General features: G+C 37.0%; 1 protein-coding gene across 4 annotated transcripts; it reads right to left on the reverse strand.

Moving 5' to 3' along the window:
- Positions 1-338: 338 nt before the first annotated feature.
- On the reverse strand, positions 339-19,211 carry RBM45 (RNA binding motif protein 45). Of its 4 annotated transcripts, none has more exons than XM_060152568.1 (12): positions 18,744-19,211; positions 14,794-14,916; positions 12,804-12,930; positions 10,522-10,644; positions 9,537-9,716; positions 6,405-6,534; positions 6,150-6,234; positions 5,789-5,952; positions 4,047-4,247; positions 1,494-1,572; positions 758-789; positions 339-592 (listed from the first exon to the last, which is right to left on the reverse strand). In XM_060152568.1, exons 1-9 carry the CDS (start codon positions 19,041-19,043, stop codon positions 4,055-4,057), a joined length of 1,425 nt encoding a protein of 474 aa, XP_060008551.1. In that variant the 5' UTR covers positions 19,044-19,211; the 3' UTR covers positions 339-592; positions 758-789; positions 1,494-1,572; positions 4,047-4,054. The 4 variants fall into 4 exon arrangements, with proteins under 4 accessions (XP_060008551.1, XP_060008548.1, XP_060008549.1 ...); XM_060152565.1 differs by having other exon boundaries at positions 9,537-9,722; XM_060152566.1 differs by lacking the exon at positions 1,494-1,572 and having other exon boundaries at positions 9,537-9,722.
- Positions 19,212-19,446: the final 235 nt, after the last annotated feature.

The raw sequence follows: 19,446 nt of genomic DNA on the forward strand, positions 1-19,446 counted from the left end.
CAAACTGTTGTATCTTGGTATAAAAAAATCATTTCTAATGATATGTCTTTTGGCTCTTGCTTTAGAGTAAGTGTAAGGAGCCAATCTATATGTGTAGGTTGAGTAGCAATTATATTTTATTGAATCTAAGATGCAACTGATTGAAAACAGCATCTTTATGTTCCACTAAGAAAGAAAAAAAGAGGTTGTCAATTACAGTAATGGATATCAAAATATTTCCAATGTCAGAAGTGTAAAAATGTGCATCTCAAAATCAATGAAATATGTCATTTAGTCAAATTCTAAACACTGACTTTCAAGTTTTTTCATTTCTGGTCTTTTACATAAATAAGGCATGATTTAGTTAAGCAAAGAAAACTTTATTTCTGCCACACATAACAACATATTGCTCTAAGAAACAACTACTATATTAGTTTTAGCATTAACGTGTGGTTTAAAAATACATGTCAACAATCCCTGCTCCCCAAGACAAAACAATGCTGTGCAGAGACTATCAGGTATGTGAAAAAAAAAAGCCGTCAACTGTCCACAAGGAGTGCGTCCAGTCACATTTTCAGTCAGTCAGCTGAGGATTATGTCATTAGTCTTTGTTCTGTAGAAAGAACACAACACAAGTATGAAAATCATCACCTGAAAGGAAATAGCTGTTGTATATAGTATACCTAAAAATGTTAGGAGTTATTCCTTTATTTCGTATACCCAATGTTACCTGCTTACTTAATCATAGATGCCCCCAAATAAGCAAAACTTAACTTACTCAGAAGGATGATGCAAGTGGGTACTGAATTTCTGGAGGGAAAATATTGTAAATTAATACAAAAATCATGTATGTGAGGATGACAGCTTTGGGTTTTATCCCTACACACCAGGCTGATGAGTGGGTGTTCGTAACTGTCTTCTTAACCATGAGTCCAACTAGAGCATGTATGCTGAAATATTTTGTTCTTTTGGGTAGCTAAACTCAACTAACCATAATTGTTCAATCATAATTGAGGGACAAGGATAAAATTCAGAGGGATTTCCTCAAAACAATATGTCAAGATAGAAAACATAGGAAGTGAAAAAAGTGACAGTTGTACAAACCGTTTTATGTGATTAAAAAAGAAGGAAATGGACCTATAAAAAAACACACACACACAAATCAGGATGTTCTAAAATACTAAAATTTCTGTTTTCCTCAAATAGAAGAAGAAACATATTTTGCACATCAGATCCACCTCAAAATAGAACTCAGCTATTTTCAAAGTGATATTCTTAGACCAGTTTCTTCTCCTATTTCCTAGTCATGGCTCAGTTAATCCTAGGCTTACTCCTCAGAGACAAAAGGAACTAGCCTTCATGAGTAGTGTTCGTGTTCTCTTAAAATTAAAGAAACAAATGAAAAAGTGGCCCCCATCTCCCCTAAAATCTTCAATGGTTACAATCATGTAAAACTTAGAAAATTCTTTCATACTATCTTATTGAACCTTAAAATAATATATTATTTAACGTACCAACAAAAGAGGTGAATCTCATTATGAAGTCCATGGTAAATGGGGATTCGAAGCAAAAATAAAAAAAGCCGTGCTGCAACTAGAAGACATTCAAAACCAATATAGCTCATTATGTCCTACCATTTTCAACTAATCTGACCCTACTTTACCTTTGCCCTGAATATGTGTAACAGCTCACTCAATAAAGGGAAAAAGGATAGATTTATATTTCATGACTAGTCATGCTGAAGAATATGCACTTCCTCTAATGTAGGGAATTGGATGAATGCATATCACTTAAATGTGATATTATAAAGCTTCATTCTCACACACTTGCTGGCCAGAAGGTAGTTTTGTATCATTAATCTTAGTTTCTCATTGTTTTGATGAGATGACATAAAGGTTTCACTGAAGTCATCAATGCACGAGTTTAGCTCACACTTTCAAAGCAAATTAAAATTTTATTTTATAAGGAATTTTGCTGACTCATTTTTTCTCAATAACCCTATGGAAAAACTCGGCCTCAGAAAGGTGAAAAGATCTGCCAAATCATAGTTAAGTGTCAGAGCTGGAACTCCAACTCAGATCTTCTGATTTTAAGTCTAATATTTTCTATACTATATAAATAATTATTTTTAAAAAGGCTCAATCACAGGAGTAATTTATATATTTTCCCCTTACTAAGAAGTTAGTATTATTGTCCTTTTTTAAGGACAAAGATTCTTCGAGTAAGAGTAAGAATTGTTATCTATATTTTGAAAGACTCACAGACATGAATAAGCAGTTTTGTATGCTATTTTAGAAGACAGCTTGTGTAAAGAGAATTCAGTTCTTAACGTTTTATTTGCAAACACAAAAAACTGCTTTGTTATAAGAAAGACTTGCTAATTCTTTTTCACTGGCAAATTTAATATTTCTGAATTGTATGAAGTAACGGGAGTGGATTTTGTAATTAAATAAAACATTTGAAAACATTTCTAAATTGAGATTATTCATAATGGGCCCAAAAGGCACTTCGTATTGACAACTGCCTTCTGTAAGGAGGAACTAATCACTTGACTTGCTCTATCAGAGGAAAGGTCATCAGCAGTTAGAATTCAGACAATTCATTTTGATACTTCCTAGTTCTCATAATTGGTCAGAAAGAAAACCTGGTGAAAAGAAAATTGCTTTCAAGTAAGTAACTTCAAACTGACTCTAAAGTACTTGCCAACTGCTATTATTTGACCAGCAGTGGACTTGGGAAGCTGGTGTGTGTGTGGGAACGGGGAAGCTCTCAGCTTCCCCTGAAACTCAGGATTCATTTCCAGAATGAAAAAGTGAAAGAATCAAACATTTCTAACTTTCAATAATGTTTCTCCAAACCGTGGAGATGTGAGCTGTCCTAGATATAGAAATTTAGGTTTGATTTCTTAAAACTAAAAGAAAAAGGAATTCATAAGGCTGTATGTAGCATTATTTATAATTGACAAGAGTTTCTGGAAATTGTCAAGGTTATTTTTGAAAATATATATATGCACGAGAGTATTTTCTGAACGTGCAGTTTTAATGTACAAACTCACAAATATGAGTGCAGAAAAACACCAACGTTTAGGTTCAAAAGGTTCAAAAAGATGCATTACAATTGACCCTTGAGCAATGTGGGGGTTAGGGGTGGCTACCCTCCACCCAGTTGAAAATCTGAGGATCACTTATCATGGGCCCTCCATACACGCAGATACTCCTTACCCACGGTTCTGCATCCACAGATTCAATCAACCTCGGACCCAACCAACCTCAGATCATGTGGTACTGCAGTATTTACTACTGAAAAACATCCACATGTCCACAGTGGACCCATGCAGCTCAAACTTGTGCTGTTCAAGGGTTAACTGTATTTGGTATTGCTTTTTAGGCATTTCACTAGTGAATGTCAAGACATTCTTTATAAAGACTGTCATAAATTACCTCAATTCATAACTCAAAACATTAACTGTTCAAGTTAAAAATCTTTAGAAGTATTCCAATTTTAAAGTTTATGTAACCATATAGTAAAGTCCAATTCTTAATAGCAAAGACATTCACACACACACAGACACACACACAAATACCATTTAATTTTCTAAACTGAAATCTGATTTTATTTTATAGGATAGACATTCTCCCAGTAAACATCAAAAACATTTTTTAAGTTTAAAAAGTTCAAGTTTAGGGCTTCCCTGGTGGCGCAGTGGTTGAGAGTCTGCCTGCCAATGCAGGGGACATGGGTTCGTGCCCCAGTCTGGGAAGATCCCACATGCCGTGGAGCGGCTAGGCCCATGAGCCATGGCCGCTGAGCCTGCGCGTCCAGAGCCTGTGCTCTGCAACGGGAGAGGCCACAACAGTGAGAGGCCCACATACCCAAAAAAAAAAAAAAAAAAAAAAAAAAAAAGTTCAAGTTTAAAAAATATACTGTAAAATTATCAGCACAGTGCTTTTAAGCCACAGTGCTTTTAACCAACAACTTGTAAATCCTTAAAAAGAAACTCTATACATATTCCTTTCGTTACACTATTTAGCCAATGTGTTTCAGAATTTAGATTAAAAAGAGCATACCTCAAGAATCAGTAAGTTCTTTGTCGTTTGTTAGATTCTTCTCTTGGGGAGTCTGCCAGCATAACTTTAAGTCTGACTCCATTCAGGATCTTTCCATGTAAAGTTGTAATGGCATCATTAGCACTTACTCTATCTGCATACTTGGCATACCCCACATTTTTTCCTGACACAAGGTAAACTTCGATCAGGTTACCAAAACGACTGAAACAAAGTAAAAAAAAAAGATCAACTGAAATTGATAAGTAAAGATGCTCAGGTCTAAAAGTTGGGGTCCATTCTGGACTCCTTTTTTCACTCCTTTTCCCACATCCAATCTCTAATAATGTCAATCTTCCTTCTTAAACATTTCCTCTATCAGTCAATTTCTCCTCATTATCACTCAGATCTCTTTCCTCATTCTGACCATCATTATCTTTTTCTTAGTTTACTCTAATACCTTCTTCACTAGTTTACCTGCCCCCTGGGTTTATCCTTCTCCAATCTATTCTCTATCCTGTCTTCTGAGTGATCTTTCTAAAACACAAATATGATCATTTCCTCCCTAAAAGTCCCTTCAGCTGCTCTTCATGCGTCCAGGGTAAGGACAAGCACCCTAATATAGCTTGTGGGGCTTTCTTGACTTGGGTCCTTGTCCTCTGCAGCTTCATCTTCCCTCAGTCTCTCAAATCCCATATTCCAACAACCTCCTTCCACGTTCTCTCCCGCAGGTATAACCACCCACACGCCCAGCTTTCTTCCCTGGTTAAATTATTTGTATCCTCCAGGCCTCCACTATACCTTGCTTCTTTCAATAAGTCTTCTCTGAGTTTCTAAGGCAGGTGCCCCTCCTATGTATTTCACAGACTGAATATTCCTTTTCACCACACAACCTCTCTAGGTTGTAATTTCCTATTCACTTATCTGTCTCCTACATGTGATTAGTTCTAAGAGGACAAGAACTATTACATCTTGTTTACGTAATATAATGTTTGTTTACACAATGTCTCTGGCACTTAGCACAGTGACTGCCTGGTACAGAGGAGAGGTTAAAAAAATAAATGAAATAAATTGGTTAAATAAAAATCAAAATACTTGAACCACATCACTGATATTTTGTGAAGTTCTTTAACAAGCTTTCTATCTTTTAAATAAATTTGCTAACATTGTAAGGCAAATAGGAAAAAGACCAAAAAGAAAAAGTTAAGGTTAAAGAAGTTACATTAAAAACAAACAAGAGTCTTCCCCCTTTTTACACTTATTTTATATACGTATGTACACACACACACACACACACACACACACACACACATTCTTCCCTACAATCAAGTAATTGTTTACTCAATGTAGTTATATAATCTTTAAGGGTCCAATAGAGTGCTGACAAAATAGAAGATGCTTAATAAGCACTGTTCAGCTGAATTCTAGAGGACAGGTCTATACAGATGTATCTTCTATTAAGAAACAAATGATTTGTTCATTCTATGTATGCAACTTTTCAAAACAATACTCCATGTTTTATGTCTTCAAAATAAAATAAAAGGAAATTCTGTGTGGAGACTTATGACATGTAAGTAACAAAGAAGAGAAGGAAACAATTCTATATTTTAAAAGGTGATATAAATAAGAACTTTTTTAAACCACAGAACGAATCAGCTGTACCTGAAAAGTACCACACACAGGAAGCTTCAAGAGTGCAAGGCTGCTTAAATGACTGGTTTAAATATATTATTTAAAAATGTAAGTCTGTGGAATTGAAATCTTACCAGAATATATCCTCTAGTACATCTAAAGGTAAAGGATGTGGATTAAACACGATAAAAAGTCTTTCTTTCACCGGAGTTTCAGGAGGGGCTTTTTTTTTGCATGACGGAAGTACAACATCTGTCTGGATTTGAGGCAGCTGTGATCCAGAACTTCCTCCAAATTGCTGTTGAAGAATTAGGTTCAAAACAAAAAAGAAGAAAAACTGCACTTTAGGGATTCTTAAGTCAAGAGCTAAAGAGATGTGTATCATGGCACTTATGTGGTCTTTTACTATATCTCTGAAAATTTTCTTACACAGGTAATAAACAAAGGCCACATTTATTTTATACTACTGTGAAGGTTAAATTCTTACCTACTTACCAGAAATTGCTGCTGACTTGGGTTATTCCACACCATTGATGCAAGCTGTGCAGCTACCATCTGCGTTGCCATTTTTCTAAGGAGACTGGAGATAAGAACTGGTAATACACAGAAAACTAGAAATATTCAGTCTCTAAACAGTAACTTCTTTTGTGTGACTTCCTCACCTGAGAGGTCAATTCTATTTTTATTCTCCAAGTCATATCACATATATCCAAAGCTTGGCTTTAGGCTAGCTCCTGGAATGGTACTTACTCTGATGCATTACTCCCATCATCAATGAAGGAAACACCTATCCGATTCCCAGGAGGATACTGAAATCCATGTAACTTGTATTTTGCATAAATAGCAGATGCTACATTAAAATACTGAACCACTCCATGACCTAAAATAAAGCAGAGAATATACGGGAATTAGAAAAAAAGCAGATTCAGTAACTAAAGTTTGTGTTGCCATAAGAATGAAACAATAGAGAAAAACACTAATATCACACAATTAGTAAATATATAATCAAATGTGTCAGAAAACAAGTTCTGTTATACATGTGTTCAATAGCTGTGTTCCTATAAAGCAAAGTATAAACCAGATGTTGGTAAAAATATGAACATGATATTTAAAAAAAAAATGGTATCATTAGCTTAAGTTCTGTCCAATGAATTTAATTTTAAGATCTTGGCTTTTCTTATATGACAGAGAAACAGCTAAAAGCCAACCAGTTTTTCTTAAAATTTTCATTCTTTGAAATATACTTTGAAATTCTAAAATTTTCCCTATCATAGTAAGAAATGAAATGAGAAGTGATATATGAAAAGAATATATAGTCATCTTGGCTAGCTGAAGTGGTAGACAGAGAAAAAGTGATATATGTAGTAAAACCAAAAAGCAGGGTAACAGAGGGTTTCGGATCAAAAGTCACATATTTCACATTCCTTTGAAGAGCTTTTAGCTAAGGGGGTAGATTTCAATTCAGGAAGGTGATGCTACAGGGGGGGAAAATTTTATACAGGAGCCCTTCCTTACATGGCAAGCCCAGGAGCTTGTAACACAACCAAAAGGTTTTCACAATACGTTTATACTATAACTCACTTTGGGAAAAACAACGTTTTAATTTAATGTTCCTCTCTAAATCTAAGCATCTCAACATTTTAATGAAATTGAAACTCAGGAGCAAATGAACATATAAAACTAATTCAAATAGGATTCTAACTATATAATACCTCTATTAATAAAAAGGTGTTCCAATGATACACATATTTATCAGACACATCCAACCAGAGAAACAATAGAGAAGGTAAAGGAACAAATACATTTCAAAGTACCAGATAAAAAGGAAAGAAAATACAAAACAAATAGAATTACATATGAATATAATAACAGATATGCCAAAACCCACAAAATGTGCGCCTTAGAGTCACAAAAAAGAATGACAGCAGGGACTTGCCTAGTGGCCCAGTGGGTAAGGCTCTGAGCTCCCAATGCAGGGGGCCCGGGTTCGATCCCTGGTCTGGGAACCAGATCCTGCATGCATGCTACAGCTAAGAGTCTGCATGCCACAACTAAGAAGTCCACAAGCTGCAACTAAAAAGGATCCTGCATGCCGCAATTAAAAAAGATCCCACATGCTGCAACAAAGATCCTGCATGGGGCTTCCCTGGTGGCGCAGTGGTTGAGAGTCCGCCTGCCGATGCAGGGGACACAGGTTCATGCCCCGGTCTGGGAAGATTCCACATGCCGCGGAGCGGCTGGGCCCGTGAGCCATGGCCACTGAGCCTGCGCGTCCGGAGCCTGTGCTCCGCAACGGGAGAGGCCACAACAGTGAGAGGCCTGCGTACTGCAAAAAAAAAAAGATACTGCATGCCACAACTAAGACCCAGAGCAGGCAAAATAAAAATAAATAAATTAATAGTAAAAAAAAAAAAAAAAGACTGATAGCATAAGACTGGGTTAAAGTTGGAGATGGTACAAAGTAGGTCAATGACTTTTTAGTAGGTCCTGCTAAAAGACCAGTGCTGGGTAGAGTAATATTGATTATGTGGGAGTGTCTGTATGAAGGGTGTGGACACTCTAGGTCAGTCGGTCTATATAATCTGACTCATCTATTTCCCCTCAACATCCATAAAAAGACACCCTAAAATGACTAAATCAAGTATATCTATAGTACTGGAAGAGATGCCAAGTATGATTTCTCTATACCACCCCTCACCTCCAATTCTTTAAAAACCAACAAACTGAGTGCCTATTATGTGCCAGGACTTGCAGTAGATATCTTATATATATTATTTGTAATTCTTATCTAACCCTGGCATAGAAGGTACTAATAATCCCATTTTACAGATGAGGAAAGAGAGACTAGATAGAATAAGCAATCTGCTAAGGTCTTACAACTACGTGTCATTGTTGGGATTTGCACCTGAGTTGGCTGCAAAATGGAATGCCAACCTTTTCCCATTACACCACTAGGGCATTTTAAAAAAGCCTTAAAAAAATCAAAAGGCTTACAAGAATACAAAGATGGATTAACCTAACACTAGATAATAGGTTTAATCAATGAACCAGTTACCAAGTTCAAATGGCTGACATTAGAGTCTTGCTTCTATTAAGAGTGGGGAGAAGCAGAGAGAGAAGTAGGGCAATTAAAATGCTTGAAATGGGAAAAATGCTTGAAAAGGGAAGGAGCTCCATTTTGAGGTATAAAGTTTAAGAAAAAGAGACTTAGGGAAGAGGAGAAAACTTTAAGGGTTTTATCACTTTGCCTAGCATTAATGAGAAGTACAGAAAGAGACCCTATTCTAAAGTATTTTTGTTGTACAACTGGAAACAGAGAATGCTCTATTTTATGGGCGTTAAAACAGTTTTAAAAAAATACATGACTATAAAGTAGATGTATTCCCAGGGATTTGTTTATTGAGGTATCACTATATTTGAAAGTTTAAGGTAGAGAAAAAAGAAACAAAAAACTGTCATACAAACAGTATCTGACATAAAAAGTGCCATCGGAACAAACGAACTTATTTACAAAACAGAAGTAGAGTCACAGATGTAGAAAACAAACTTACCAGGGGGAAAAGGTGGGGGGAGGGATAAATTGGGAGATTGGGATTGACATATATACACTGCTATCTATAAAAAAGATAACTGATAAGGACCTACTGTATAGCACAGGGAACTGTACTCAATACTCTGTAACGACGTATATGGGAAAAGAATCTAGGAAAGAGTGGATATATGTATATATATAACTGATTCATTTTACTGTACAGCAGAGAGTAACACAACATTGTAAATCAACTATACTCCAATAAAAATTAAAAAGAAAAAGTGCCACTGGAGGAAAGCCAGTTTAACAAAACACAGTATATTAAAAAATAATACAGACATTATTTTTACCATAATTAGAATACGGATCTCGTTGAACTTCACAGTATTCCAACCCTGGTACTATATCAAAAATGCTGAAAAGCTGCTCTTCAGTGAAAGGAACTCTTGATACAACTGACAGGCGTTTGGAGATGGATTCCTGGCCTCTGTTGTCATTCTTGTCAAAACTTGAAAATTCAGATTGTTGTTCTCCAACGATATAAAAAAAAAAAGCAAATCTTTAAATTTCTATACATTCAGAGATTCATTTAACATTTTAGATACTAGAAAATAAAATGAAGTGTCATTAAGTCCTCTGCATTGAACAAAGGCACTGTCTTTTGTAATATGCTCTTGGTCATCAGCACTATCAGGAGAGACAAGGACAAGAAAACAGACAACTCTCCCCATTTCCCTGCCTTGATACAGAAATATAAGCAGAAACGTGTAGTGTAATTTCACAGGAATACGTTTACTATGCAAAACTGCAAAATATGGCAAGTGTTTCACCTAAAGGGAAGTTTATGCCGAATAACATTTACAGGTCTTACTTTCATCACTCATGTTCCCCCTTTTCTAACTTCTACTTTTGTCATTCCTCTCCTTTCTCTAGCCCTAATTTTAAAGCAGCAGTAATTTAGGGATAAAATTTTAGGATTCATACCGAGGGGATAACTGTATATGTCTTTCATATTTCTTGGTCAGCTGCCTACAAGCAGCAGCTCACCCCCCCAAAATGGCAGTGTAACACTGCCACTGACAGTGACATAGTGTAACACTTAGATAATCCATAACTAACCACAAAAAACTATAATTGGAAATAAGTTAAACAAAATAAGCATTAAATAATGACATTAGGTGTCATGACCAACTTCTTGAAAGAAAAAAAAACCCTATAAATTATTTTATTCACTACGTGAACTTCAGACTGCTGATAAAAGAGTATTAAAAAAAACCCCTCCAAATCAGATTGCATACACTACTTATGCCATTAAAGTAAAGATAGCCCACTTACCAAATGGAAACATATTCACTCTAGGTTCATGTCCCAAAGTCTCCTGCCTCATATTACTATAATAATCTTGTTCTGAGGATTCAGATGCTTTATTTTTAGGTTCAGCCAAGATTGCCCTAAAACCTGAAAAAGAGAATCCATAAATTTCAAACTTTATAGCAAATTTAACACACCTACAAATATATTTGATTGCTAGTGCTTGACTTAGTTTTATAATTGTATAAAACAAAATCTACACAAACAACCATCTCCACCAGACCTACTTCTTTGCTTTTTGAAAGATGGCAAGGAGTAAATGAGAAACAGCAAGAATCCCAAATTATGGGTCAATGTAGACATGAAAGATCAGCAATTCTATTCTATCCTTTCCAGTCTCCCTCTACGACAGATGACATCATCATTCATTCTCTCAGGCTTTCCAACATCAAAATCCAATAGTGCTTCTTCACACCCAACTGTCATCAAGATTCTTCCTTTGAAATATACTTAGATGTTATCTTTCACTCCAACTTCCCTGCCTCTGTTTTAAAATTAGATTCTCGTCAATTAATTACAACCCTTCAACTGATAGCTTTGCCTCTGGATCAAGAGTTTTAACTATGTACACCAGCAACGATGAGCTTCAAAAGGTGGGAAGGTTCATGAACCCTCTGAAACTTTAAACATAATGCTTATTCATATGTGCACATGGGCATATTTCAAGGGAGAAGGTTCACAGCTTTCATCATATTATTCAGTGGTTCCAAAAAAGGATAAAATGAGCCTCTTTGAATTCTTCCTCTGTAAATCCACTCTTGATACTGTGGTTAGATCAACTGTGCTGAAACAGTTTTTGTTATTTTTCTCCTTTTAAAACAATCTACAAGGAATTTTCTAATGTGGACTAAGCTTGAACTCTTCATCACCTCCCGTGTACGGTTCCAATGTACCTAGATTACTTTGTCCCTGTTTCTCAACAGGAACACCAAGCTTTATTCAGATTGTTGCCTTCATGCTATTAAGCAAAGACGTTTATTTCTAGCTCTGTGTCTTTACTAACATTGCTCTCATCTTCTGCCCTGCCTACTCTACACCAGTTGCAAATCCTACCTCCAGATGTATTCCCATGCTCATTTGGTGCACTTGTTTTTCACCATTGATAGGCTATATCACATAGTTCTGAACATTTTCTCATTTGGCAAATTTTTATTGAGTCTACTATAAATGGCAGTATCTTTGCTAGAGATCTCAATAAATCTTAATTGAGTACTACTCAACTGAGTACACTACTATATCGAGTACTACTAACAGCAGTACTAGGTACTTGGGGTGACAGCAACAGATAAATAAGACACAGAGCTTTAAAAAATCTATTATTCCTTAACTATTTTTTGCCTATTAGATCTCGGCTACCCAATATAGCTGTCAATTCCTTAAATGCCAGCGTTGCTATATATTCCATTTGTATCCCTCTACTTATATTGGTGAGTATACCATAGGTACTCAGTTAATGTTGGTTGACTGAGAAATTTAGAAGGATCTGAGAGAAAATTTTGGTGTATACCTTAGGGTTATCTAAGAGTTCTACTGATTAACAATAATCATTTTCAGTATGTATCTATTTTTATAATATCCTGAAACCCACTAATTGAATTATTCTACATGTCATTTCTAAGGGTCAATATAACTAGAAGTATGACAACAAAGAATATTTTCCTTGGCCTCTTTAGAATTCTTATTCTTCAGAATGTACACCAGCAACAGCAGAAGATCCGAATAATGTCACTCTACCTTGAAATTAACCCAATGTGTATTTACTTCACAATGCTAGCAAACCTTAAAAATCCTATCCTTATTATTTATATGTTTATTAGTATACCTAACTCTATTTAGGGTTTAGGTCAAATATAAACAAATATTACAGAATACTTGAATTTCTTTAAAATATAAAGAATAAATATTAAAAAAAACCCCAACCTGAAAGGGTTGGTAAATTTTTTAATACTTAAAATTCTAAATAATTTAATAAACCCCAAAAACCTGTAGAAATAATAACCAGAGTAGGACAACAGCATTTTCACTGAGTTAATGCAGTTGCTCATATTTTTTAAGATAGTGCCTCAATGAAAGCCTAATCACAGCCCCCAAATTATTTTCATCCTAGGACTATATATATTTAAACTCCCATTGCTGAGATTAAATTAGCAGGTATGGCTATTAGCACAAACCAGTATTAGATTATAATTAGAATAATTCGAATTTTTTCAAATGTCTATTACAATGATAAATGAACACATCCTTACTTCGATCACAGTTTTCTATTGCTTGGGCAGCCTGTGATGGTTTTAAGTATCGAACATAGCCCAAGCCTTTACTTTCTCCAGTTACTTTATTCTTAATAATGCTGCAATACTCGATATCTCCATACACCTATGAGAGTTAAAAGAAATGATCTTAGAGGAGTCAAAATTAATAACTGAACAGATTTCAGAACTAACTTAAAATTTACTTGTTCTTCTTGCTTACAAAAAAAGAAATCAGAATTTATAGCTACTTTTAATAATGGAATAAAAATGTCACAAACTAATGAGGCACTAGAAAAATAACCATAATGATGATAAAACCAAATAATAACATAACCAAAATAAAGATACTTTTTATTTACTGAGCATTTGCTTTACATATATCACTTTATTGTTATAACAGCACTTCAAGGATATATATATATCATACTGCTTATTTCACAGACCAGGAAGCTGGGCCTTAGAGAAATCAAATAACTTGCCAAAGTCATGGAGGGAGAGCAAAAACTTGTACATGGTCTGGAAAGCTCCAAAGTCTTGCTCAGCCTCTGTTAAGAGCAGAGGCTCTGGAATGGAACCTTCTTTATTTTAATCTTGGTTCAGCCACTTATTAACTGGGCAGTTGCCTATCTCCTTAGCTGTTAAATGGGGCTAATAGCTGTACCTACCTCATAGGGTTGTTTTAAGGGTTAAAATAGCAAGTACACCTAAAGCGCATATAGAGGGTCTGGGACATAGTCAGCCCTCAGTAAATATTAGCTATAATTATTTATCTGCCTTCTAACACGAACATAAATGATTGTGTATACTTTTGAAGGAGTGCCTCTTGAAGTACATTTTAAAAATACATTGGTTCACGCAGAAAGTTAATACTCCATGTGAGAAATATGTGGTAAATGTTTACTTTTAATGTTGGAAGAAATACGGGATATAAATTCTTACTGTTTATTATTAATTTAAAAAATTTTCATGTAACCGTTAGTAACTTAACTACTATATATGTATTTAAAAATGCCACATTTGTTCACTCAGAGAAAGATAAAAGTTTATAAGTATATAAGGTAAAAACTTTATTCTTACTATTGGAGGAAGTATGGAATATATATATATTTGGTATTTGTTATTTTTGAAGTATTTTATTCAATCCTCGGTTGGGGTAGGATAGAGGAAGTTTGAAAATTACTTTTTACTACTTGTTTTCTTTCTTGCTTGTTGTCCACATGATTCAGTACTGGGAAGATTAGTAGAAAAAGAATAAAAAATTACAACTCAAGACAATTTAAAAATTGCTTTTTAATAGCTTTTGTGAAAGTGTGTCACTGCTTATAAAAGTCAATGGCTAAAAAGAAATTTTAAATTGTCTCCAAATTTCATTGACTACAATCTAGCTATAGTTCAGAGTTGTAGGTAGTTTTTTTTTTTTCTTTAAATATAATTCCTTCAGAGGTCTAATTTTAAAACAAAAACTATAGAGGATAAGTCTTTCTGTGAACAAGTTCATCAACATGCCACAGACTTGTAACAAATGTGAGATAATACAGTTCACACACTCAGGCTCGCCTGCCCCACCTCTCCATGAGAGGCAATAGAGAGGAGTGCTAAGAGGGTGCTTTGAAAATTTCAAGACCAAGAGCAGGCTCTGGATTCAGACACCCTGGGCATAAATCTTGGCTCCATCACCTACTAGGTATGAGACCTTACTTAAAACTCTGAGCTTTATACTTCATTTTCCTGAATCTGTATTTTCATTAAATGGGGGGAAAAACACCATCATCAATATTTTCCAGGTTTTATATATTTTTAAAAAGTTAACTTATTTTAGTTTTAATATTTAATAACTAGATTGAAATAGATGACTTAAAAATAGTTATTTAATTCTCCACCACCAATCTAATGATCTAACTCAAACAAAACAAGATTTAGTAATTGTACAACCAATGTAAGACTGTAAGTTATCAAGAACCCTAGCTGATTAGAAAATGTTAAGTACCTTAAATTTTTCCCGTAGATCTTCTTCTGTGTAGGACTTTGGTATCATAACAAATATTCTTGTAAGTTCTTCATCTTCAACATCTCGGTGACTTCCAGATGATCTGGACTGAGCAATGAAAACCTAAGAAACAAACAAAACCCAAAGAATAATGCGGAAATATCAGTCAACTGTTTTCCTACTCCTTAAGAATACTTACTTCATTATTAGTATGGGATTCATGTTAGGTTAAATGCAATGTAATAGCGTCTTATCAAAAAACATTTTGCTAAAGCAATCTTTATTGCAATGACTTTTTATGAGATAACACTGATCTTTGCACTTTTTTTCCGAATTCTTTTTTCCTTTGTAATTTTTTACCAAGAGCAATAGTCAGTGCACTGAAAGAGAGCAACAGTCAGTGCAATAGTCAGTGCACTGAAAGAGAACGTGTACTCTGCGCTTGTTGGGTAGTGTTCAATAAATGTCAATTATATAGTTGATTAATAGTGTTATTAACATGTCATATCCTTACTGATTTTGTCTACTTTTTCTGTCAGAGACTAAGAGGAGTGTAAAAATCTGAATATGAATTTCTCTCTCCTTTTAGTTCTATTAATAATGCTTCATGTATTTTGAAGCTCTATTATTGGTTACATAAACATCTGGAATTGTTATGTACTTTTTGATTGATATTTTTATTTTTAGGAAATTATTCTCTGTTAATACCCTTCCTGTTGAAGAGCATTTTGTCTGATATCACACCAGCTTTTTCTATCCTTTTACTTTCAACCTCTTTGTATCTTTATACTTAAAAGTGCATCTCTTGCAAACAGCATTTAGTTTGGCCTTTTAAAAAAAAATCCTGACAATCCCTGCTTTTTAATAGGAGTGTTTAGCCAATTTATGTTTAATTTAATATTGATACAGTTGGGTTTAAGTCTAGATGGTCATATTTTTAATTGTTTGCTTTCTAATATTAATCCTTAAAAAAAGGTAACATGACCATATTCTGGATCATCTCAGTTACCACCTGAATGACTTATGTGAGCAAGAAAATGCACAGAATGGACTGAGGCTCTATTTTTCTATTAGTAATTTAGTTTTATTGAAATATTATCTGTGACCCTAGATTATTACCTGGAATTTAATTTGCTTTGTGGTATTGCTTTAATTTAATTCATAAAATTGCTTTGGTTTTATATTATTCCAGAGGAATGTAAAATCTTTAACTATGATTCTGGATTTGTTTCAAGAGCTACAAGCATAAGAATTTTAATGGCTACTCTTATTTTTTATAACTTGTAGAAATGTAATAAAAATAACGTAAATCACCAGACAGGGCCCTTGAGTATTTTTTTCCTTTCTTCTTCTTCTTTGTCTTTAAAGGGGGGCGGTATACCATTCAGTATGAGAAAACGTGAACCTATGGAATTCCAGAGGAGAGGGGAGCAACTAAAAGGACAAAGAATTTATAGAGCCACGGGATTTTAGAAATATTGAAAAATAGGGTCATTATGTTTGCTTGGAAAACAGGTGTCACAGAGGTGTAGAACCTTGCTTACAAGATACAGCTGGAGATACACCCCTAGATAGCATCTACTTCCAGTTATTCCTTTGATAAACTTATACCACATGCCAAGCACTGTATAAGGTATTAGTAGTAGAGTATTAAGTAACACAGAAATGGCCCACTAGAAAGTTAGTCCAGTGCATGTATCAGTAATGGATGGTCAATAGGGAAATACAAATAGGGAACCTTTAAGTACAGGAAGACACTAGGAGAAAAAAAGAGTTTCAAGTAAGACTTGTGATTGGAGGTGCCATCAGATCACAAATTTTTAAATTTTAGAAGATTGGAGCATTTCAAATTTCTGATAAAGATGACAATATCTAAGTAGAAAACATGTATAATAATCAACCACCTACTGGATGATTTCTCCTGAGACTTTACGTTCACAGACTATGGCTCTAAATTCTCGCAAAGCTAAGAACTAAGATTTTTCTCTTGTTTTCTAGGTTTACCCTTTTCCTCAAGATAATGTAGCTGATCACTCACAGAATGAGTTTCATTTGGACAATCTTTTCTGGCTGTAGGCCTGGTATTAAAATTTTCTTATTTGTCTTGTAGGGCCTTTGGAACTTTGCAAAAGCAAAGTACATGAGAAACACTGAAGGTGAATTAATTTAACTGGAAATACTGAAAAACAAAACAAAAAACCCCACTACATTCCAGCAGAAGACAGCCCAAGTTGAAGCTGCTGAAGAATGAATTTAGACTGTCTAGCTAAGGCACTAGTGCAACAACCCTCTGGCTGAAACTGAGTGGACAAAAATGTGAAAAACAAAACTTAAGCTTTAATTATCTTTGGGAATCATTTAATTTCTCTGTGGTGAAAAGGGGGGGATACATTTTAGTGCTGGAACTTTTACTTCTCTTGTAGGAATTTAATGAAGGCAAGGGGGGGTCTATAGGTTTCAAATTTGGGGAGTTTCCAAGAAGATCTCTGTGGTTATACTATATTCAAAGTAAAAAAATCCTCCCTGCTAAGATCATAATTGGAAGGAGATGAAAATTATCAACCTAGTGCAGGAGTCAACAAACTTCAGCTTCCTGTTTTTCTACAGCCCATGATCTAAGAATTGCTTTTACATTTTTAGAGGGTTGTTAAAAAACAAAAAGAATGTGTGACAGACTGTGCATGACTCACAAAGCCTAAAATATTTACTGACCCTTTACAGACAAAGCTTGCCACCCCCTGATCTAGTATATACTGTGGCCTTACACTTAATTTCATTGATGATCTGTCCTGACTCAGAGGGTCTGGGAGGTGGGAGGAGAGGGAATGTCTATTGTCTAATGTGTTGTTGGTGTATTCCTAGGCTCCTCTCTTTTTTGCAAGAAAGGCCTACAGAGACTGCTACTATGGACAAAAAGATGTACTGAGGGTTCACCTTGTACTGGCTCTGTGCTAAAAGGAAAGATTAAGTCAAATACCCTCAAAATCACCCTTCCTGCCCTGTGTCAGTATATTAATTTTACAGAGAAGTTAAGTGTGGAAACGTAATATAAATACCACCATTGTTAATTAAGAGTATTCAAAGAGGCATTTAATATTAATACAATTACACTGCCATCACAATGATTTGCCTCTTTTTTTTTTTTAAATTATATACATGCACGGCTTCCCTGGTGGTGCAGTGGTTGAGAATCCGCCTGCCAATGCAGGGGACACGGGTTCGAGCTCTGGTCTGGGAAGATCCCACATGCCTCGGAGCAACTAGGCCCGTGCGCCACAACTATTGAGCCTGCGCGTCTGGAGCCTGTGCTCCGCAACAAGAGAGGCCGTGACAGTGAGAGGCCCGCGCACCGCGATGAAGAGTGGCCCCGCTCGCCGCACCTAGAGAAAGCCCTCGCACAGAAACGAAGACCCAACACAGCCAAAAATAAATACATAAATAAATATATAAAAAAATTATATACATGCATACTTTGGTACTGGGAAAATGGCTAACGGGAGGGCCACAGTTACATGTACTTTTATCAAGTCTTTAAGCACCTTACCTACCTGAGGAAAAGCAAAGTTACTTGTTTTTATACACGGTAAACCGCGAGGTCTGAAGAGGATCAGAGAAGTCCTCAAAGTAGGTCAGGGTCGGAGCTGGGCGGTGGATTAGCGACGGCGGGGGCGCGGGGCTGTCCGGGCACCGCAGCTCTGCAGCCGGAGTAGCCGCAGACGCCTGGTCCGACCCGGGAGCGGACGTTCTCTCTGCATCCCCCATCCCCCCGCACCCCAGTGCAGCCCTGCCGGCAGGGGGTCCGCAAGAACACTCTTTGCAACGCCGTCCTCCCCTCCCCGACCCCCACCCCGAAATGCCAGGTGCTGCCCAGTCCGCCCCCGCGAGCGGATGTACCACCCCTACCGCAGCCTGACACCGCCCCCGGGGGCACCCCGACCCGGCCCCCGCACCTTGATGGGCTTGGTGTCGCTGGGGCTGAGGCACTGGCCGTGCATCTCCTCCATGGCCCTGCAGGCCTGCGAGCTGCGGGCAAACTTGACGAATGCAATGCCCTTGGACTCTTTGGTGTGCTTGTCCCGCACCACCCAGATGTCTTGGATCTCCCCGAAGGGCGAGAAGCGCTCCCTCAGCACCGACTCGGGCGTGTACTTGCTGATCACCAAGAAGATGCGGCTGTTGGGCGGCTCGTCCAGGCTGTCCACGCCCGGGCGGAAGCCTCCGCCGCTCGCACAGCTCCCAGCTTCGTCCATGGTGCTCCACTCCGGCGCGGGAGCCAGGCCCGCACCCCTTTACTCCTCCTCGCTCCCGCCGTGCCCGCCACTGCAGTAGCTGCCCACCCAGTCGCAGCCAGCCTCGCGTCCGCTTCCGGAAGACGGAAGGGTCTGGGGCCCGGCGCAGGCCGGCCACGCAGGGTGCCGGCTTTGGGGTCGGGGAGCTGCTGCGCCCCTAGCGGCTCGGGGGAGCCTGTCGCAGTCTACGGCGCCAATCCCGCGGAGCCAAGGCCCACGCACCAGGTGTGTGATCCTGGTTCCCTGTTGCTGTAAGTCCCTGGTGCGCGGGCTTTCCCGTCGCTGGCTCTGCCCCACTCCCAAAGCCCATGGTGTCTTCCCCCAACCTTGCCACCTTGGTCGTAAGCTCACTAGAACAGCTCTG

Source organism: Lagenorhynchus albirostris, chromosome 6 (genome assembly GCF_949774975.1).
Source record: "Lagenorhynchus albirostris chromosome 6, mLagAlb1.1, whole genome shotgun sequence".
Classification (NCBI taxonomy): Eukaryota; Metazoa; Chordata; class Mammalia; order Artiodactyla; family Delphinidae; genus Lagenorhynchus; species Lagenorhynchus albirostris.

Excerpts from the sequence above, each read along its gene's own strand:
- RBM45 (XM_060152567.1), bottom strand. The coding sequence starts at position 19,043 with ATGGACGAAGCTGGGAGCTGTGCGAGCGGCGGAGGCTTCCGCCCGGGC. Across the intron at positions 12,931-14,793 it reads ATCTACGGGAAAAATTTAAG|GTGTATGGAGATATCGAGTA; the intron begins GTACTTAACATT and ends TAACTCTCATAG. Across the intron at positions 6,535-9,536 it reads AGATCCGTATTCTAATTATG|GTCATGGAGTGGTTCAGTAT; the intron begins GTAAAAATAATG and ends GCTTTATTTTAG.